The 23895-nt window shown below is 37.8% G+C and overlaps 1 protein-coding gene across 1 annotated transcript in view; it reads right to left on the reverse strand.

Annotated features, from left to right (window-relative positions):
* Positions 1-23895, reverse strand: part of NOX4 (NADPH oxidase 4) — a gene marked incomplete at both ends in the record, with an annotated part of 107809 nt that overhangs the window by 73060 nt on the left and 10854 nt on the right. Inside the window, 9 exons of the mRNA XM_084306601.1 lie at positions 2013-2075; positions 2225-2389; positions 4406-4634; positions 9051-9131; positions 13617-13689; positions 16886-16913; positions 18871-18968; positions 19664-19748; positions 20735-20845. Coding sequence (XP_084162727.1) covers positions 2013-2075; positions 2225-2389; positions 4406-4634; positions 9051-9131; positions 13617-13689; positions 16886-16913; positions 18871-18968; positions 19664-19748; positions 20735-20845 — 933 coding nt within the window. The remainder of the gene's footprint in view (positions 1-2012; positions 2076-2224; positions 2390-4405; positions 4635-9050; positions 9132-13616; positions 13690-16885; positions 16914-18870; positions 18969-19663; positions 19749-20734; positions 20846-23895) is intronic.

A 23895-nucleotide genomic window follows, 5' to 3' on the forward strand; every position in this document is an offset into this window, starting at 1 on the left:
TATTTAAAATATAATGCACTGTGGAAATGAACTGAAAATTGCCAATTCTAATATTACATATTTAATATAAGTGTAAAAATTACACCAACTGTAATTTTTCAACTAGTTGTGTATCTAACTGGAAGAAACTGCATCATATCTGAATATAAATGAGTTATTTATATTTACTCAGAAAACTCAGAACAAGAGATGTTTTCCATAGCTCCTAGATCGACATTTTTGTTCAAAACTCATTTTTTATAACATGCAATATTATACTATGCCATTTTAAATAGCAGATGAAATCCTCAACTTATGCAAAGAATCTAACTTTAATACAACACCCTATTTAAGTTAATCCTGTGATCTAAACCAATAGGTTCATGTCAGCAGTATTTTTTTCTGACCAAAAAAATCAAAAATCAAAACCAAGAAGTTTTGCCAGAAAAAAAGACTACTGAACCAGGCCTAATACTTTGATGACATTATTTCTCAAACTCAATATCACACTATCCATTGCTTTAGCAGTGTCCTAATATAAGCAAGATTAGTCTTCGTAAGAGCCCCGTATTTTCCAAACTGTGCAATTATTACTAATAATCAAATTATAACAATTATTTAAACTTCCACTGAGTTGGACAATAAGAACAAGATGTTTTGAGATTAGCATTTAAATGAGATGTGTCCAGTGGTATAGAACGGGCACAGCTTTATTAAACATAGCTATGCTAGTGCCAAATGAGTGTAAAGAGCAATCTGAGGTTTATGCTGAGTGCTTTAAATTTATCTTCTGATTGCTAAACAAATCATAAATATAAATATATACCAATTGACTCATTCTGCACAAAGATCCAGCTACCATTCCATCAGTACTGCAATGCACATCATTTTCCAGCATTGCATATTTAGTTATCTTTAGGGACTCTGTAGAGTGCCTTAAAAATTGCCTACTGGAGTTAACAACAGATAAATAGCACACACCTCTGCTTTCTACTGGTTATGTGAATAGCCAGAAAAATTCTGCAAATATCAGGCTATGTAAGTGTCAATATTGCTTGGCCAAGTTATATAGAAGCTGCTTTTCCTAAGCGAGATTCACTGCCAGATTTACAGCACAAAATCTATTTTTGTGGAAATCAGTGTGGATTCACCTGTGACAGCACTTGCCTGCCTGCTTGGCATTCAGATAAATCAAATCAAAACAGAACAAAAACAAACAAAGCCAAAGAACTGAAAGTGGACAGGACCTAGTTGTTTATTGCCAATGAAAGGACAACGCTGTCACTAATATTCAGACTTACATTGCTTTTTATAACAACATAGACAGTGCAGTATTGTAATATGGCCATACAAATTCCAAGGCCTCTGCACTGTTCATTCCTGGAGAACTTCAGGTGTATTATTTATTTATTTACAATTTCAACTTATTCCAGTATATCTCCATAGGGCCCACTTCCCATTCTAGATAAATTGAGCTGTTTAAGTAATAAACCCATTATACGACTTCACTCATATTATTTTAAGTCACTAATATCTCTCTTAATGTAAAAATAAAGCATAAGTCTATTTTAATACTTTTTTTTTTTTAAGATGTTTGTTTGTTTGTTTGTTTTAACTCTGGAAAAGGCAGTTGCAAGAATCTCTTTCCATTTCACTTAACAGGAAAAAAAATAAAATTCATTAGAGTTTGTGCTCATTACATACTAAGGTCTACAAACAGATGGTTAAAACCTCATTTATGAAACTGAATAATCAAAATCACATGGATTTTATTTATTTATTTTTTATTGTTTTCCACTTATGGAAGACTTTGAAAAAAGTTCCCATTATCATTTTCTCAATAGTGAAGAAAATTAAATATGTATTCAGTACTGTCATACATAATAATCATTCCATTTCATATTCATTGGTACCCTCATAAATGAAACATAAAAACTATTCTGAAGGGAATTTTCACCTTGAAAGCAATAAATACCATTTGCTTACCAAATACAAATAAATGGGAAAGTACAGAAAAAACTCTTATTTCTTACCATTGTAAGGGTGAATGGGTGGCTTTCCAGTCCAGACACTCTCGGACAGTGTAGAATAACATACTGAAATAAAACAGACCAGAAAAGAGTAAGAGATAGAAAAGACGTCCAAAACACTCAGCGATCGGTTAGCACATAGAACATGAAAGTTATCCCTGAAGACAATGCTATGTGAGCAAGAGTGATTTCTTATCAGATGCCCATAAACTCACCTGGCCAGGCCTTGCTTGGAAGTCATCTTTGATCATCCTTACTTCAAGGACATTGGAGGGATGGCTTATCACTGAAGTTATTGTGACCGGCTTATTGCTGCGGATGTAGCGGTACAGCCGTTCTACACAGTACAAGCAGAGAGGTCCAGAAATCCAAAACCAGGTCTATGGGAGAACAGCGAAGTTACCTCAAGGGCTTTTCATTTTGTGTTTTCTAGCTTCAAGGCTACATGAATGCCTGCAGAACCCGATTTCTCATCTACTGCAGAACAGTGTTTGATCACAAGAAATCTCCACACCCTTCCACATGCAGAAATCCAAGCATGTTATGGGGGCTTAGTCAGTCTAACTGGCAGCATCTTCCACAGGCACAAATGATTTCAATCATAAAACTAATCAGGAAGAAAATGCTAATGACCCCATTTGTGACCATGTTACTCTGGTTTTATGTAGTTGGATTGCAACTGGTTTCAGCAGGGAATGACACAGTACATACCCTGTTTCAAAATCTAGCAGACCGGAGTACTATAAAACTGATTAACCTTTAAGGAAGAACACTGTCTGATTTGCAATATTATCTGACTATTACCTTCTTTTTATCATCTCAAGTATAGGCAAAAACATTAACAAAGAAGCAATCCTCGTGCTTTAGGATTTATGCTTGTATTAAACGAGACAAGGGAGAAAAAAGGGCATTTCTGAAGCATAGTTCATTTGCCCCTGTGGAAGATGTGTATGGTAGGCAAATGGGGCCCTGCAAGTGCCTGTGTCTCTGCACAGACTACATAGGGAGCCCGGGGTGACCAGCTTAGATGGAGACATTTGCGTCTGTTCGCCAAGATCCCATCCCCAGAGTCAATTATTAAGAGTTTATGGCAGGGCTAACTATCAATTCCACATCTGCTCAGTCATTCAACCCTTCTCAAATCTAGAAGCTACCCATCAGCATCTCTTGCAATTAGTATCTAATTTCCACAAGCACCTCTGGCCTTGAGAACCTGAGTAGCTCACAGGAGCTAAGCACACTGCAGAGCTGTTTTTTCAGAGCTGGTATCTCTAAGTGCATAAAACTTTCAAATACATCAAAGTTCTCGGATACAGTTACAAGCTGCCAGGAAAACAGAGTGGCCATTTCTTTCCATGGCTCCTTTTTCCCCCAGAGATCACTCTATAATAGGCATCATAAGCCCCAGGGAAAACACTGCCTGGGTCATATGGAGTCCGATACACATTGCCATTATTGCCACATAATTTGGTATTACCACAACAAAATACGAATCCAAAGGACTTTGTTGGAAGACTTTAGTGTAGCATTGGCTGTTTTTTATTATGAATACATGATCAATAGTAAAATGGGTTCCCCCTGCAGCTAGTAAGGGATATGTGTGATTCACACAGAAAACAATGATAATAATAAAGAGAAACTCCTGTGAGGTCTGTTACGAGGCCACCTTGAATGGCGGGCCTTAGGCTTTGTGAAGACAGCATTCCCAAACCTCCTCAGCCTACTTGCCAATACAGCCCTGCTCATCTTTTCTTAAAAGAAATGAGTAAATTTGGATGAAGTAAAAGCTGTTTTGCACAAAACATAAAGAAACAAAAGGAGAAAAAAAAAAAAAAAAAAAGGAGAACAAAAAGGATTTTCTATCCCCACTGTCATCATATTCATTTACCCATACTGCGTGTAGTATTATTCTCTACAAACAGGCTACACAAAGCCAAACCACAACCAACTGCATCCCAAAAATGCATATTAGGACTTGCATCCGCATGGTGAAAAAGAGAACAAATGGAGTTTGATTATTTCAATTTATTAATGCCACACAATGCATACAAAAGGGCCTAATGAATATGTTATATAAATGTTTGCTCTGAAGTACTACACTGTAATTTAAAGTCACATTTATAGCAAGACCAATACATCTCTTACCATGTTGTACAAAAAAAGAACATTACAGCCAATCTCTTGATATTTTTCCAGCCTATTCTAGGCACATTATAATGCAATACAACGTTTAATAGAGATTGTTTTTCCCCACCAAATCTCTGAATGCCTGAGAAGGTTTTAATAATATTTTCCATTATTAAAACATCTGGTCTGGGAAAGCAATAATTAGTGGTTATGGCTGACTGAAAGACTTGGCATGGCTTGTAATACCTGAAACGTCGGATCATACAGACCTCTGGGAAGTGTGACTGGAACTTGGGTTCCTCAGAACAAATTCTCATAAAGTTATTTTGTACAAAGGGTTCTGGTACTGATAAGTCCTCTGGGAAAGGTTCAGTAGTATGGTTAGGAAACGGCTCTTGAAAAGCCTTTGGCACTGTCATGTTCTCTCGGAGTGTTTTGTTAGGATTAAAGCAACCAGGAGGGTGTTCCTTTAAGTTGGTCTGGTACTTGAGCACACCCCTGCAGGAAAAGAAAAATAACAAAGACACTGAAGTAACGGCCAAAACGAAGCCACTTCTTTTCATTTGGAGAGGATTTTAGAAAGCAGTTTTAAGGCTCAACTTCTGTAAGGATTTTTATTCAGTTTGCTTTCAGGACTTTTAATCAGATAGAGGCTTTGCAACTGCAGAGCCTTCTGTTGCTAGAGGCAAGGTTCGACTTTTCCAGCTCACTTGTCCCTTCCCCACTGAACAGCCTCAAGCTTAGTATTGCTTGAAAGAGGGAGATATTGTGGGAGCCTTGAAGAAAAAATAAATAATCACATTTCCAGTTCATTCACGCTCAGGCTGTTTTCACTCATTCTCCTTACAGTCGGGAAGCCCCGATTTTTAAGGCAATCAGTAGCAGAAACATCTTAAGTTGCCACATCATAAACCACAGGAATGTTCCCACTACCTGGTGTTTATCAGGTTTGCACACAACAGCCTAATTTGTGTGCACTGCAGCTCCTTTGAATACTATCTTGTCAAAAGGAAAGAAGGAAAAAAGAAAAGTCCTGCACAATAACCCATGAACCTCTCTTATCCTGCGAATTATTTAGTGAGCTCTATGCTTGTTTTTTATGATGAAATTAGATGTATACTAAAATGAAGTGGGAATTTTGCAACTGCACCTAGAAACTATCAAGAAAAACTATCAAGGAAATCTGTGACACTCTGGGATATTTCAATGTGTGTGTGAGTCACTGAAAGAGGGGAAGAACCTATAATAGTACGTCTGAGGAATTCTGTTACTATTATTTCCTCCAAATATAAATTTCTTAACAGGTAAACCACAAGAAGGAATATTAAAAAATAAATGAGGAACTAAATGACAGCCAGATAGGATGGTGCTGCATGGGAAATAAGGCCCATTGGCACAATGTCTGATGAGCAATAGGACATGGTGAGGGCTTACCTCAAGTACACAATCACGTAAGAACAAATTTTCCTCTCCTCTCCCCAACATACACACACAGCAGCAACGGTGACAGTCTAATTCACAAGAACAGAAGGAAGTAGGATATATACAACATTCCCAGCTTAAATGGGCTCTGACAGGCTACTGGCAACCTTCCCTGCTGAAATGCAGCCCTGACAGCTATAACATGCTTCCCGTATGGTCCAGTGAGTAACGTTCAGCTTGGAATTTAATCCTGCTCACTCTCAACTCCACGTCCAACACTGGAAGAATCACTTGGGAAGCATTCGCATGCTTACACCCATGCTTTTGTCTGTATTTATTGCCCAATCATGCCTATCACTTGCATCTGCCATCACTGTTGGTCATTGCACAGTTGCAAAGTGACAGATAACCTGAGCATTATGCTAGCTCCCCGCTCCATAAACATTATGGTGCCTCATGGATTTAGCTGGAAATCACAGCACATGTGATATTTTTCCAATCAACCTCATGCACATGCCTGCCAGCTACTCGCACAGCTTATCTGGCCTCTGAACATCCCCAAAAGAGGATTCAAAGTTTTTCTTGTGACACAAATAACTGAACTGCAAACATGTGCATCTCCTCTAATGATCTCTAGCTTGTTTAAACTATTACAAACATGCTAGCTGAGTGGCAAACAGGGATAACAAAGCTGCCTGTAACAGCAGCTGCAACGACTTCCATTTCTGAAGATGTCAAGGAAATGCAAGTGGTCCTACACACCCAAGGTCGATACCCAGAAAGGTCAAGTTCTGCACAACTCTTAGGGCCTAAGATATATCCTCATATATTCATTTGGTACAATATTTGAATCTATAAAAACTCAGTAAGGATGTCACTAAGCAGGAAAAAGACATCTTTAGCAAACAAAAATGGGAGAGAAAGGAGAGATGAGAGACACACAGAAGCAGCAGATAGGCTGAGCATGTAGGCTATTCGCATGGGCATACATCAAACTCTGCCCCAGTTTTCCACCCTTAAAACAGAGACAATGTTCACTTCTGGCTACAGCTGGAAACCTTATATTACTATTTCTTTAGATTTTTATGATGACAAGCTAGATGTCAATGGTCTAGAGGTTTTTATAGGTAATTACACTGTTCCTATCCTCTCATCCAACTTGCGCTGCTCAAATCAAGGTGAGTTGCTTAAGGGGTCCTCACTCCACTAAAGGTCAATGTCTGGGTAGAATCTTAAGGATTTTCTCCCTTCCAAAGATAAATCCTTGGATAACTCTGGTGACAGCACAAAGACCTTATTCTCAGCTCCAATTAACCAGCATAACCTGTTAAACATCACAGTAATACCAAATTAAAACTGTTGAAGATTTGACTCCAAATATTTTGTAGGTTTTATAGTTCCTTATGTTGGTAATAGAAACATCAAGCTTTTATTTTACACAAACTATTTTTTGTTGTTGCTATTACAGGCTTAAAATAGAGTTAATTTAATGTAGATATGCAGTAAGCCCTTAGCCACTAAAATATTTTAAAGTCATGTTGGAAGGAGTACAAGAGGAAGGAAAGTTTTTAAGGATAAGTCTCTGAAAGATTCCCCTCTCTCTTAGGGTAAGGATGAAAGAACACACCAATAACAAATGACAGATGAATCATGCCACTTTATATATGGCTGCGAATTGCTTCGCTACCCAGAAAAAGAGGAAAGAACATACCCATAGTAATTTGAAACAAAGCAAGAATACAAGAATACTGTAAAAATACTCAAAAGGAGACACTCCAAGACAGGTAAATCCTTATCCAACCTATCTACACCATCCAGTCACAGGAAACAACTTGCTGTGTAGAGTAACTGACTATGCATCTGCAAATCTCTTAGATTTGCCACGTAGGAGTCAGTTGGGAACCTACACAAGGGAGCTTAAATTTCCTTATTCTCAGAAGAGATCTTCCAATCAATATAACCAATGGAGCCCAAAAAACTCAATCCAGCTCACTTGAACGTAGACCTTTGTAGCAGCAGGTTAGCTGAAGCATTCTTCAGGCTCCATTGACTATATTTCTTAGAACTCATTTGACTATAATGGGAGACAGACACTTAGAGAACATGTAGAGACCTAAATTTAGGCAAGTTAAACTTGAACTGACTCCCACTCTTCATGACTCATCTTTCTCTCACTTTTATCTGCCACTCAGTTCTTTTCGATGCACACTGAAAGGTTTTCCACTTTAATATGAAGGAGGATGTGTACGAGGAGATGCCTGTTTAGTATTTGCTATATTCCTGCAGCCTTGGTTTGCAAATTTCTCCAACTAGACTTCTTCCTTCATGAACTAGCAGCATGGTTGAGAAGACAATGGGCAAAGGAAAAGACAGTGAAGATGATTTAAAATGGGCACAAAAATACTCAGAAGTTAATCATTAAAACAGATTGCCTAGGGAGGTTAGAAGATCTCAATCACCATATGTTTTCAAGAAGAAATTAGAATAATGTAGTGAAAGTTCATCCTGACCCAGGAAGGTAAGAACAGTTTAAATTCATTTTCTTCAACTATGAATAAGAGCTATGCCACGGTAAAAAAGGAGGGAAAAAAAAAAGGGGGGGGGGGGAACACACAAAAAAAAACTGGAATTGCATCTAGGAATTTCAGTGTTTTCAACTCATTATTTCAATTCACCAGATCTCAAGCTGCATTTATTTTGTTCAACAACATATTCCTACTGTGATCTGGCTAGGCCTAATTACCTTTCACTGTTTAAACAGCAGTACTCAGCGCTGTGCAGACATTCCAGCACTCCATGCTGCAGTAGATACTTGATGACATGAAATTAACCTTATTCCAACACCCCTTCCCTATACCAGTCTCTGTGCCTATATCCCCAGAGGAAGCTCTGCCGATATTAACGGACCAGATTTTCACACTGCATAACTTGTGGAAGCTGTTCTGCCTTGCAGTAGAACTGGGCTTGTTTGATCCAGTTACAGACCTGACCGAAAGGAATCAGCTTGATGGCACATCAACATCTGATGTTTGTGAAAATAAGATGAAAAACTAGTAAATTTTGTAATATAGCAATAAGAGATAATTACTGAGAGGCTGTTCCTTCCACCTCCATAGGAATCAAAATGGAAAGAAGAGAGGAAAGAGAAAGGGATGTGTAACTTCACATCCTCCTCTCAGCAGCCAGGTTAGAGAGAGCAGAAAGAAGTAATAATGTTATCTTGATTTCCCACAAGAAAATGGTAAAATGGACAATAAACAAACTTGAAAGCGAAGAAATTTGTGCTAGCTGGCTGTAGTAACACATGATTCTCCAAGCTACAGTCTGAACTTTATTTAAATAATAACCTGCTGAAGAACTGAAGATGACTGATGGCATCTGGATAAGAGGTTGGCCCTTTGTGCACAAGCAATCTCAGGAAAGGTAACAGTCAAGGGAACAGGTCTTTATGCCGTGCTTAAGGAAAAGGGACAGTGTTTTTCATTTACTTACCCCGAAACATGCAGCATCAGCAGCATATAGAAGACAAAGAAAAGGTTGTGTGTATACCAGAAGATGTCATAGTTTGAAATCCTGAAAAGAATAAACCATGGTTCAATGCTATTGCACTCAGACAGAATCACTGCTAATTAAAAGCAGATCTGTGCACACAGCACATCATTATTCAGCATGGAGTCACTGAATAGTCAAAGCCCAGTTTGTATTCCTACAGAACCACTGCATTTGCAAACAGCTAAGCGTTGAGAAGAACAGGTGACTGGCACAGAAGTAAAAAGCTAAGGAAGAGAGCAGGACATGGAAGCTCAGAGCCAGCTGAAGACCTCTCCCCAGATTAGGAAACTTCCCTACATTCGTAAGTCATACAAAGTCTCTACCAGATCCTTACTGCTAGAACAGTTCTTCAGCCTCTGGGCTCAGAAGTCAACCTCTTCACAGTGAGTGCCTCCTTGTGTTCTCCTTCCCCTAATACAGGGCTGCAGCGTACTGTGCCCCAACTGAATACTAACAAGTAGCAGCAGAAAGGCTGGTGGGAAAGGAAACTTCTGAGGATATGGAGTAGAAGGAGATACAGGAGAAAAGGAAATAGACCAAGAAGGCAAAAAGAGGACAGGCAGAGGAATTTTGGGGGGCTGGAGGGCTGCATATGGTGAGTCTCTGGGACTTGGTATGAACAGAAATACTACCACGATTAGGATCAGGACAGGGGAAAGGGAAAGAGGATTTCCTTTCATCAGTAATTTGTTAGGAAATTTAAAAACAACCAAAGACCAAAGAAAATGCCCATCTGGAATTGTTCTGTGTTAAGACCGTTCACATTTTCTTGAGAAAAATAGTCACCAAAAAAACCCACAACCAAATGGTTAAGAAAATACTCTACTTCATAGCACACAAACATCTTTCCCACTACATAGTATGGTAGGAGTCCCTTCCAAAACAAAAACCCTACCCTGACTCAAGCCAAAGTAACTATTTAATAAAAAGCAACTTTAACTCAGATAACATTGTTCAAGAAGCTACTCTTCAGACATAACTTTCTTTTTCAGATATTTTTCTCCCTCCTACAGTCTTTTACATAAATAGTTAGCTACACTTGTTTTGATACACCTGAAATGTACACTTGATTTGTTTCTGTCAATACACAATTTGTGTCCTTTTTCAAGGCAGAAAAAACAATTTGATAATCTGTTGGAGGGCAACCAAGAAGAAAACCCAAGTAAGAGCAGTTCTAAGCAACCCAGCAGCTGAAAAGTGCTTAGAAAAAAAAAGCTCCTTCATCCCACCATCCTTCCCCAGTTGAGAATCATACTTTTTCTTCCTTGAGACTTCTCAAACTATTTCTAACTACCCGCACCCTGGTAGGCATTTCCATGTACTTATTCATCAGTATCTCGAAGGAGCTGTGAGAGTGAGTATCAGTAAGATGAAAGCAGAGAGAATATCCTTTATGCCCAGACCGCAAACAGGTCTTAGGACTCTTGTTTAATTTGACATCTTGCTAATATATCAGAAGCTACACACCAAACTCATTTTCATTGAATCTTGAGCACTGTTTTCAGAATGAACCAAGTTTTCAAAATTTCAGAGATGGACAGCTGGACAGTCTATTCCAACTTCTGACAAGTTTTCAACACTTGTCATTAACTTACTGTTATCACTGATTAAAATATACATATTCTGTCTGAATATGTCTAAATGTCAGCTTCCAGACATGGGCATTTCACCTTTTCTTCAACTTTCTTGCAGATATCTCTGTAATAACACGTTGGTTCTTTACATGTGTCAAGTTCCCCAAATGTAATCAAGTCCTCTCAGCCTCACCTACTTAAACTAAAAGTGTCAAGATCCTTGAACCTCTTACTGGGACATTTTAATCTTTATATTTTTCTTAATTGTATCCTTTTTAAACTGTGTCCTTCAGATATATGCAGTATTCTAGTACATTCAACAATCTACATCGTAAAACTATTATATTTTTATAACTCTTCAGAACATTGATTATTTTACATACATTCTTCTTAGGGCTTAAAATAAACACTAATTAAAGAAGGAATGTTTTTCCTAGCCACCCAACTTCCTGAAAATCGGAGATCAAATTGAATATTTAATTTTAATTTTGGTAAACCTACTTTAGAATTTGGCAGATGAAGGTCTGCAAGAGTTAACTTGAAATGCATGAGAAGACTGTGGTGCTTTTAAAGGGATACAGTGAACAGCACAGTTCTGGAAAAAATGTTTCTAATCTTGTTACAGATAGTTTTGAAACGGAAGATATATGTGGTAGTTTAGAAGATGGAACTGAATACGGACATATTTGATTATAAAAAGAAATGGCATTGGAGCCACTTACATTTCAATGTTTCTTTAAATACATGATTTCCGAAATTACCAGCAATTATATTAAATGGAAATGCTCTTGAGCAACATTTATTTGAAAGTTACCTGAAATGTCAACATTTATGCACATGATTTATTCAATTTTCTGGTAACTTCATAACCTTTCCAACAAATACTGAAAAAAATGGTGGTCTGATTCTCAGGTATGACATGGTAAAAAAACTAGGATTTTTTTTTCAAATGACACTGACTTTCCCCCTTTAAACCATTAGCAACTAATTTAATCCTCCTAATACTTATTCATACAGTTTACTGAACAGGTAAAGACATGAAAATGGAATGAAAATCATGCACAGAAAAGTTTCAGAATGTACGTGTGAAGGAAGAAATGATTAAGCAATTTCGTGTGCAAGAGTGGACTAGGGCTGAAATCCAGGATAATATAACACACTCAAATACTTTTTTAAAAAGTTTTGGATAAGCAATGAAAGTTTACAGTTAATTTTCCTAAAACCTTAGCATGAGTTTAGCCATTACTAGGTAACTGAGGAGATTGAGAAGAGACAGACAGATGCACATGGAAGCTTGTTTTCTTTGTAAAACAGACTACAAAGACAAGCTTGAGCCATACGCCTGAGGGAGAAGCCAGGATAAAATTTCTAAGTAAGAATTACTGCTATAGTAATAGGAGATGCAGATGATCTGTTCAGGGTTTTGATTCTGCTGGCTAGGTGGCAAAAAGACAAGAAAGCATTTGCAGTTACAGTAATTGAAGAAGGAAATAACAAGCATGTAACTTGGAAAGATGGAAAGCTTTTTTGCATGAACCGTAAAATTATTATTTCCAAGAATACGTTTACAACTACATATATTTTTTCCTAAGTTTCCCAATCATTAATAAATACTGTGGGGTTTTTTGTTTGTTTGTTTGTTTTTCTCTAATTTATCATGGCCTTGGAGAAAACAGGACTTTGTTCTGGCTCACTGCTGCAGTGTGAAGTAATTGTTTCATTTTTCCATCTTCCCAAAATTGGCTTTCTTTTGCAAGTAGAGGCATCTGTGTGAACTATGTAATGTGCAACCAAGCCTGACATCTTGCGTAGCAGTCTTATCCTGTATTTCTGTAGCCTCCAGTTCCTCACAGAAATCTCAGTTCTGGAAGTCCCCTTGGCTGGGAAGTTGCACAAGTATTTGCTGAACTGCTTTCTTTGACCAACACCTTATAACACCGCTTCTCAGAGAAGATAGATTAGTTCAACAAAGTTCAAATTAACTAGCTCACAGCAGCAGAGCGTCTTTTAAATTTTAAGATACTGAATCAAAATATCATGCAGTGCTTGCTGAATCAAGATGATGTACACGTATAATCAGTCTTTGAATTCACCAAAATTGCTTCAGTGCCAGAAGCCTATAAAAGGCTGCCACATTGGCCTACATCCTGCAAGATAGTGGTCACTTAACAGCACTACAATGTATGTTCAACAATGCTGGTGCAGAATGTGAACCCACCGGAGGACGAAGCCTCTAGAAATCCCTGCAGTTACTCTGAGCCAATAACACACTCAGCTTCAAAAGCATCATCTACGTTAAATAGAACATATTTGATAACCAGAAGCAGAGCTTTAAAATAGCAACATTCAACTTAAGCAGCACAGTTCTGTTTTGGTTAGATTTGCTGGTGTTTTTTTGTTGTTGTTTGTTTTATTTTATTTTTAATTGTTTTTACTTTTCTTTTTGTTTGGTTTTGTTGTTGCTGATTTAATTCGTTGTTACAAATAATTGATGAAAATAATCAAGATAAAAATATCATCTTGTTTTTCTTCCAGACGACGTAATTTATACATTGGACAGAAATTTCCATATGCTTAGTTATTGCTTCCTGGTACCAACTAAACAAGAAAAAGGAACTATTCAAAATTTTAAAGGTCTACAGTTTTAACTAAGCATGGTCCTTAAAAAAAAAAAAAAAAAAAAAAAAAAGCTTTTCTCTGAAGGCAACTGAATCAGTTTTTGTAAATTTGGAAATAGAAAAATCACTGTGCTAATTTACCTGCAAACTAGTTAAAAAAAAAAAAAAGGCAAGAAAACGTATTTTTAACATTCATTTAAATACTTCTTGCCTCATATTACACTTGTACTTCATCACTTCATCCCCTCTAATCAGTACGAGAATATGATTACTTAAATGACATTTTTCAGCGTAATGATCAGTTTATATCTTACCTGATGGCATACGTAGAAGCTGTACACATTAGGAATAATACTAGCACCATAAAGACTCCAGTCAGACCTGGAACTAAAAAAACATGATAACTTACATTTGAACTGTGGGGAGGCATACTTGTCTCCCATTACCTTTTAAGAAAGTAGAAATTATTTGAAATACAAATCAAGATTCAGTCAAACTTTACATATACATATTTCTTGCAGACAATTCATGTATCAAGCTACTGTTGAGCACATGGTGCGAAGAATTGTCTTATTTTCCACCTTGCAAAGAGAAAAATACCCTTTTCCTTGCATTTCACCACGCATCACAGACTTCCCATTAGTCTTTGCTCCTGTAATCCTTTGCTCATAATATTAGTCTCCAAGCAGGTAACTAAGAATTGATCCTGTCTTTTTATTTGTAAGACTGACTGTACAAGTTTCTATATTTCTTTTTTACTCCAAACCCTAAAATCTGTTGAACACTACAATTATAAACCTGGTCAGGGACTGAATTTCAGGCAAATCAATTTCTATGCAAGCTGTCACTGCAATTGTTTGCCAACCCATTTCATCCTGGAATGAGAAAGAGCCTGAAATTATTCTCTATGGCATTGTATCATGCTAGAAATTGTTGCCTGCAGAGCAAGGTCTGTGAGAATGATCTACAGTCAGAATTTGAGAAGGTTAAAAACATTAAGGATTGGACTCATCTGCTCAAATACGGACTGCTATATCAGAACTAGTCTCTTCTGGGCTCCTTTTTAAGTCAAAGGAGAAAAATAAGTATTTCTAGGGCATGATTGATCCTAAAGCAAAATCCTACCCCAAAAGTAGAGTAAACCATCAGCCTGAAGATATATTGGACAATCCTGACCAGAGTTACCACTTTAATGATAAGCTCCTTATCTTCAAAACTGCTACACCAGGGAGCAAAAAATCTGAATTAAGAACTAAGAACCTAAGAGCCATGAAGCATTACATTGGAACATTTTACTTCTTGAAGAATGTAAACTCTTAAAAGTTTTTAAGCATAGCCCCTGGTCACCCTAAAAACCATGTGTTCAGGTTTAAGCAAAGTCAACTATTCCAATCACTAAACACAAAGGTAAATAAGTGCTATTTTAGTGTCAGAATATAAACGTCTCAACCTGCTTTCCTAGAAGGAAACAGTGAAACTATAGATTTAAAGGGTTCAGTATCTTTTTCTTGTTCTTATCTATAGTATATGATCATGTTAATTTTCTAAAAATAATTACTTGTGATTTTTAGACTTTTTAGTGATAAAGAGACGTTTTGTGATCTTATCTTTTTATAAACTTATCATCACCTGCTTACTAGCAAGTTTGATAATCAAAATCTGACACAGCCCAAAGCACTCCTCAGTTTTACAAACTGTAGGTAAAATCTTGGTCCTACAATCAGTGGAAGTTTTTTTCACGGACTACATTAATTTCATCCCTTCGTGGAAAAGTTAAAATTAAAAGCAGTTGCAATAAAAAATGCTTTGAATAAAAAAATCTTTCTGCTGCCTCCTTCTTCATTTCTACTGCTTTAATCTAGTTGTACATGCAGCATGCAATCAATCTTTGACAAATACTTCTAATCCACTTGTAATACAGGGCTTGTTCTAGAATCCTACATTGTCACCCAAGCCACAGAAGGTCACCTTTTACATCCAGTTCTTCAGCTCTCTTCTCCATCAAACTGAACACATGAAATCACTTACAACCTTGCCCTAATTCATCAACGCATTTTTAGAGAAAGGGAGGAGAGCAAAAACTATTTTCCTCCACTAACTATAATTCTTGAATACTTGTTCCTCCCACAGTAACCCTCACACCCTCAGGCAAGGAGGTTTCTTTCCTGGACTGATCTGAAAACCCAGCACACCATAAATCCTTCCAGCTCCTTCTTATTCCTTCTCTTCACTGTGATAAAAATAAATAAATAAATAAATAAAAAGTCAATAAATCCAGTTCTGAATTGTTTGGGAAGTGAGATCCTATTTTTGCTTTTTGTACAGCACCCAGTATAGCAAAATTTTGGTCCCTTTCTGGGCACTCTCACAGTACAAATAATCAATATCAATTACCAGTTGTTGGGATGGGGAGTGATCCAGTCATTTTAAATTGAAGATAACTTGCAACCACTGCTTTTTGCAACACAGTGCTCAAACTCTTGAAAATCCAGTATTTTCTTTACTGTCAGTGGATAAAGAGTTCTACCTTGCAGGTCCTCTGCTCAACTGCCTACGTCTCAAGGTGTACCCAAAAGCTAGGACAATATTTAACGGAGCCTCTGCACTGTTTTTTCTTTCACCCTAAGTCTTTCTCCTTCATCTAAGACTCTAAATATAATCCTGGCTGCTTGTTCTGATACTCGCCCTCTCCATCTTGTAGTCCCTTCTCCACAGGTGACCCTCTTTCAAGACACTGATTCACTAAAGACATCAATTATCCAATCTATTTCCAGTTTGCAGTTCACTCATATACAAATTTCTATTATTTCAGTTTCTCACTTCCTCTGCTTTTAACTGATCTAAACGTCACCTGGGGGGGCTTGGAAAGCACTTTCCCAGAGATGGCTAATTCTAGTAAACTGATTTGGATTGACAGATCTACAACCCAATTCAGCAACCCAAATTCACCACTGTTCAGGCAGATTCCTTTGGGTCTTGCTCTAAATGTGACCAAGTCATTAGTTCTGCATGTGGTCCAAATAAGGGTGAAAGTGATGACATCACGAAGGAAAGACCTTTATCGGCTAGTAAAGCACCACAGCTCAGTACAGCAACCCATCCACACCCAAACACTGCTCTCTTCTAAATTCCTGCACCAAAAATGTCTTTGCTTATTTACTCTTTATAAGCGCTTGATTCCTGGGTAACAGTTTAGATTTTTCTGAAGTCAAAACAACCCTTCAGTAAACCAGCTGAAGCAAGAAGACAGCTCTTTAGTTATGTTTCTTTTTCTAGAAATTGAATCATTTAGGAATTTGCTTTTAATATTATGCAGAATCTCTGTTTGAAACTAACGATTTTCCACTGACTCATCTGTACAACAACAGCTTTGAAGATGTTGCTCATCCTGCTACAGGGGCTTATGTAACTCCTCCCTCCTGACTATTGGATAAGCAAACCCAGGTTATATTAACACAAATAACACATCTCAACCTAGCTGAGATATAACAAATGGCATGCAAACAAAGGATCAAAATGTTTTGTCTGAAGAGTGATGACAAGAAGCAGCAAACTTTCTCAGTCAGTTTTGCAACAGACTTACCAGTAGCAAAAAGCAGTTTCCTTGGGTCCTGAAAAGCAGTCAGAGGAAAAAGAGTCAACATAAATGATTTACATCCGTATGAATAATGTAATAATAATAATAACAAGTAGCTCATAAAGCTCACACACTTGATAGCATAAGTAGCCTCTAATTCGGGATGCAGAAATGGATTTGATAAAAGTTTACAGTGACTGCAATTCAACATAAACTAGAACTTTTGCCCTTGTATTCCTTCAGTGAAGATAATTCTGATCTTTTATGAAAAACTGGGATTCAGATGATTTTACAGATAATTATTTGTTGAAAGCCTAACTTAACTCAGTTACCTCATACCTTTGGGAATACAGAGAGCAGAAGAGTGAGAGATTTGAAAGTTAAATGAAAGAGAATTTTACTGCCAATTACATCACTAAGAGATTTGCAGTGGACTCCAGTGAAGCAGGACTGAACTCAAAGGAGCTGACAATATAAGGCCAGATGTTCCTGTATCCTTCACCACAATTGAAAAGATGGAAGCAGAGAACTTCTCTGAGGAGGGGAAGAGGAGATTTGTCATCGTCATAGAAAAGTGCCTCACTCCAAGTCCTAAGCCTCATGAGATTTTTGTCTTCACTGTGGAGAAGAGCTTTAAAAAAAAAAAAAATGCAGTAAAACCCAGGGAAGGGAGATGGCAGATTTTCACACAGATCAGGAAAAACTAAGCATTCATCTCCCTGACCTCTCTGCATCCAAATGTAAACACACTCTTCCAGCCATGAATGGAAGATGACAGTAGCATCCAGACTGCTCACAACAGTTACCAAAACAGGTTTAAGCAGAATTTACTCTGAGATATTAAAGAGCTATTAGAATACCTAAAATCCAGGAGGTACCTCATCCTAGAGGTACTAAAAACTTGCTGTGTCCATTTTCTGTTGAAAAATTCTTAGGTCTGCATAGTACAGGCTGCCATGCACTCCCTGGCATGTTCTTGCCTGAGGAAACCCTTGCAACCTTCCTGATGAGAGTATGTCTAACTAGACCACTCCTAACACATGCAGACACTTAAGTTCAATCCAGAACTTCAGCACAATAGTTGGTGTTGGTATGTCTGTCTCCCATAGAATAGCTCTATGATTAGGTCATTCACCAGGGAGTAGAAGACCTTGGTTGTTGGTCCTTCTGGGCCAGGGCTGACTCAAGCTCTCCTTTTCCAGGAAAGGATGCAGCTGGGATGGGATCATTCTAAATCTTTCCCAATGAAGCTGGTAGACTTGAGACTAGAATGAATATAAACAAGACAGAACCTGATCGTAACCCAAGGAAGAAAGTTCTGGACTCTGTTCTCAATTCTGAAATCTGCAAATATCTCTCCAGTGCCAAATGCAGAAGCAAGCACCTGCAGGAAGGACTAGGGCTCTGGTATGCCTTCAAAAGATCTGCATCACAGGCAGACAAGTCACACAAACAAAGTATTTCGTAAGTAGAAATCAGCTTGCAGCCCAGTTGATGTAGACAATTCCACTCTTAGCATATACTACAGTTCCCATTGCAGTTTAAAAGTGCGAATTAGTCTCAAGTCTCACTGTCCTCTAATTCCCAGCATATATTTATATATCACACAGCATTATATCCTGAATGCTGGAAATGCAGAATGGGTTCTCCCCAACAACAGAAGCCTTTCAGCTAGGTCCACTCAAGGAACAGAGAGAAACAGGAGACAATAAGGAGAACAAAGAGCAAAGTGAAAGGACTTGATGGCAATATTTTCCACCTCATAGTCAAATAGGTGTGAATCCTGCTGGTTTAACCATATTCTTAATAAATGTTTTGTCCAGAGGAGGAAATAAAATCCATAGCATATAGATGGCAGCGTATTTTCACCACACAAAACCAGCAGTGCTGTGTAGATCACAGGATGGATCATACAGTAGAATTGGATATACAAATGCTCAAATATTTAAATTCTATAATCAAAATCAGAATATAAAAGATGGTTGGCTCACCTCACCACGGTAGTGTGCTGCATTTATTGCCAGAAAGTCTTCATTGTAGTTCTCAGAGAAGTTAAGAGCATTCACCAGATGAGCAGCAACATGTAAGACTAAAAAAAACAAAAAAAACAAAAAAAAACAAAAAAAAAAAAAACAAAAAAACAAAAAAAAAAAAAGCTGAGATCTATAAAAAAGAGGCATACGTTGCCCTGAACAAAAGAAAAGCAGCTACTCAAATGCCAAGTAACAATCCCATCACCTGCATGAGATGCATCAGGGCCTATGAAATATTTTTTCTGTAGTAAATCAGGTAATAGATATTCCTAGCATGCATTTTACGATTTTTTTTTTTTTTTTTTTTTTACACTATAAGCAATCATTTCTGTATCATCATGCTTCAGCTGGGAGACAACATTCAAAGCTGTCCACCAAAGAATGTTTCTTCTTCGCTGAACAGGCTATTTGCCTCCACTGCAATAAAATCTGTAGCACCCTGCCTCTTCACTCAAATTCCTGAGGCACAACCTAGAATCACTTGGCAGACTTTGACCTGATTTCATATACCTGCCTCCTCCTTCCAGAAACTGGAATTTTAAGGAAAACCTCAGCCCTAGAATGTAAGCTTATGTGTTTAAAGGAAAAATAAGACAAAACCCACACACAGCTGAGAAAGCATTCACAATTTGAGGCAGGGAAGCACAGAGCAAGACTACCCCCAAACGTACTGTAAAAGAAAAACCACAAAATACTGCTTTGTTTAATGTGTTTCCCAAACAAGGTGCTGCTCGGCACAATAAAATCTTACCTGAAAAGATGCATATTGTTACACCACATGTCACATGGAAAGTTTTACTTTTGTCTATCAGCCTTCTGGTTTTCCTGCTGGCAACCTAATAAGAGAAGAATTCAAGCAATCTCTCTTCTAAAACAAAGCAAAGAAAAAAAATGCTAACAGCAAATGCGGCAATTTAACAGCACCTTCAGCTTTTACTAGGTTTAATAACCTTGTAAGAACAGTACTCAAACCTAAAAAATACAGGACTATAAGCACAAGGCAATTTTGAGGTCCTCATGAAGAAATTGAAGTTACTATCTATTACAAAGATGTTAAGAGCCCATAAAATAATGTCTATTCTGGCCTTAAAATTCACAAATTCTTGCACTAATTGTTCTAGGAGTCACTGACTTCTTAAGTGAGGAAAAGAGGTGTACACCTATGATCTACGTATAATTGCATCTACAGGCACCCGATCTTACTGTTACTGTCACACAATGAATAGAACTGGTGGGTTTGCAGCCATCTACAAAACACTTGTTTCCCAAAAAGCATTACTTCTATTTCTGTCAGAGTAACTGGTGAATCATAAACAAGCTCAACTACTGTTTACTGAATACAGATATAGAAAACAAGCCCTCTTAGATTTCCTGAACTTTTATTCTCCCATGGTAACTTATATATCAGCTTGGGTATTTTTATTTAAAATTTCATCATCTCCAGTGGGACGCTTCAGGTCACACAGAGGTGAAGCTCATTTCACTCTTGAATACTACAGTGAAGCAGTAGAGGGGACACAGATGGCTTTAACATTAGAGTTGGGAAAGAAGGAGCAGACCTCATCTGGTCATAGTTCTCAGTAAGTCTACATCCCTCAAAAATGACCTCAAGAAACCCACATTAAAAGTCCAATCAAACCAGATAATGCCAGCCAACTCCAACTGTCTTTAAAACTGTCGTGAATCTCTGTGCTACCTGCACCATGACAACATATACTGTGTAATAAACAGTGGTGTAGCAGTTTCTGTCTATTATTATTAGACTTTATATAAACCAAGGCCCTTTTCTTCTTACCTGTTGTGTTCTGAGGACAGTGCTTACCTTCTGAGACCCTCGGAGGAAGGCCAAGAGAACACGGCACATTGGTAAAAGGACCAGGCAGCAGTTGAGATTGAGGACAGATGCTGAAGCTCTGCTAACACACAATCCTAGCTGAACAAATACAGCAAGAGTTAGATAATAAGGAGAGAAAAATGCTCTTAACAGTTCAGGCACCGGTATTAAAACTGCTTTCCATTCCTGCTTAAACAGCTCCCGTGTTCTCTTGGCTGATCAGAATAGTGGAGTTACACCATGTTTTACATGTACAACTGTATGCCTGGCATGCTACCCTGTTCTCTGAGAGGAAACAGCTCTCGCCTTTGCATCAAATAATAATATTAAATAATTTTGTTTGTGGGAAAGGATTGGCCTTGAAGACCCTAAAAGAATTATTAAAACCAGACCTTAAAAAGAACTAAGAAGTATAGAAGTATGTGGCTATCATTTCATGCAAGAAATGAAGGAGCAGGTTTTGTCCCCTGGTTTTCAGTGTTTGCATTTTGATGCAGTGTCACAAGTGCACTATAGCAGCTACCTACCATTCACAACAGTTTTTTCCTAGCTGCATAAGAGGAGAATAAAACAGAGACAGATAATTTCATCATTAGCTCAATTCATAAAGAACTGAAACTGATATAAGATTCGAGTTCAGCTGAACTGCACCAGCTCAGAAGTAACAGCAATAATGTCAGCAACTGACAAATTTCTTTTCAAAGAGCCGATACCCTCATCAGTGCTCACAACCACATGCAACAAAACATATCTAAGACAACAGAAGTGTCCCCTGAGAAATCACCCCAAAGCTTCAACAGATATCATTAAAGTAGGAAAGAGGGATAAATACTGTAAAGAACCTAGAGAGCCATACAAGAGAAGTGTAATGATTTTCCAGTTAGCAAGCCAGAAAAGCATGTAAAAAAATATTGATTTGTTTAAACTGAAATGGTAATATTATTCCAAGGACCGTTAGGTATCATCACTGAACTCCTCATCCATTCACACTATTCAACGTGATATTTGGGCCCAAAGAAAGCAGGTTCTCTTAACTACTCACTATCTGGGAAAATTATTGAAATCTAATTTCACTAATGCTTTTACTGGTATATTTGGAACTTACATAATTAGAACAAAAACACTTGTCAAATAAATGAACAAAGCATGCATTAATGTCATAACCCTGTATTTTTTCAGCTTATTATAGTTCCTCATTCATTTATGAATTTTAAAGAAGTTAGCAAGATGCCATTGTTCTCCCAGCTATTAGGCTGAATTACCATTTTATTAGCTTTTGTAAAAGATGCTTTTAGAATATCAACAGATTTCTAGAATGGTATGTCTTACAATGTTCTCTAAAACACAATTTTTTCAATTCCTGAAGAAATTAATAAGAAAACAGCATAATTCCATAAGATAACTCAAATCCTGAAAATGTGTTTTGAACATATACACATCATATAATTAATAGTTATTAAAGGTTTATCAATTTTCCATTATGGAACTTCATGTAAAGAGGGCATCTACCATTTCTCAGTCAAAAAAAAAAAAAAAATCAACTGCATTCACATCTTTCTTATCAAGAAGAAATAATCAGAGAAAAACAATTTTTTTTAATTTTTTTTTTTTTTTTTACAAAATTATTAGCAAAGCCTTTTTGTTTGAAAATTCCTAGTGCTTATTACATGCTTTTTTACAGACTTATCTATGTGTTACAGAAATGGATAAAATACAAACTATTAAAATAAAGAAAAGTAACAGGAATCCACTACGTCTAGCAAGATCACTAGCACAAGGTCATGACAGGAGGTTCTCAGTATCATAAAATATAAAAAAAAAAAACACCACACCGTGAAGGATTATGTTGTATATAAATTGTTGGTTTTACCATTGGAAGGGAAAGCAGCTTTGTGCCTGCTCTCACAATTTGTAACCCACGTACCCTGTCTTCTCTGCAGTACCTCTGGGCACAAGATCACTAGGTAAACAAAAGATAAAAGATGTTCAACCTAACTGAAGAATCAAGCTCTCCACCCAGATCCCTTTCCTCTTCTGGCTACTCTATGTTATTTAGTTAGACCTGAGTACTAGGGACTGTCTCACCAGACATTACCAGCTTCCACAAAACAAAGTAGTCATAAGAGCACCTTCTCGTAAAGCTGGTCATGTGGAATAGAAGCAGTTACCCTAGAAAACGTGTTCTACCTTGCTGTCTGCCACATAGAGCGTGATCTCTGGCAAATATCCAGTGAGAAAATCCTACAGAAATTACACCAAGTGGGATGTTTATAACAGAGGCATCTCCAACCTTATGAGTTAAGGAAAATAAGACTAGAATGGACCATATAATCTAGTCCATAACTACACTCTACCCCTCCTCTGCTATTTCTTCCAATAAATTGTTAGTCCTTTTTCCTTTGCATAAAACCTCCCTTGCTTCTATTTCATCTGTAACTTCATTCTGTTCCCAGACAGAAGTATATTCTCTACCCTCCAGCAGTAACTCTTCATATACCTGAGAGCTACTAATTGACTCTTTGGTTTTCTATCCTAGAATCATAGAATGGCTTGAGTTGGAAGGGACCTCAAAGCTCATCTAGCTCCAAGCCCCCTAATGTGGACAGGGATGCCACCCACTACATCAGGTTGCTCAGGGCCTCATCTAACCTGGTCTTGAACACCTCCAGGGATGGGGCACTCACAGCCTGGGGAACCTGTTCCAGTGCCCCACCACCCTCTCACCCTCTGAGTGATGAATTTCCTCCTAATCTCTAATCTAAATCTCCCTTGTCTTGTTAATATCTGATTGAGTAAAGAGTCACTCTCCATCTTTTTTATAAGTCCCCTTAAGTACTAAAACGCTGCAACAAGGTCTCCCCAGAGCCTTCTCTCCTCTGGGCTGAACAGCCCCAGCTCTCTCATCTTGTCTTACTAGAAGAGATGTTCCAGCCTTCTGACCATCTTCACGGCCCTCCTTTGGACTCTCTAACAGCTCCACATCCTTCTTGTGCTGGGGGATCCAGACATGGATGCAGCGCTCCAGCTGGAGCCTCACAAGGGCAGAGCAGAGGGGGACAATCACCTCCCTCCACCTTTGATGCAGCCCAGGATGCATTTGGCCTTCTAGGCTGCAAGCAGAAGCTGCTACAGGCTAAACAATCTTTTTT

Source organism: Netta rufina (assembly GCF_964035555.1).
Source record: "Netta rufina genome assembly, chromosome: 1".
In the NCBI taxonomy this organism is placed as follows: domain Eukaryota; kingdom Metazoa; phylum Chordata; class Aves; order Anseriformes; family Anatidae; genus Netta; species Netta rufina.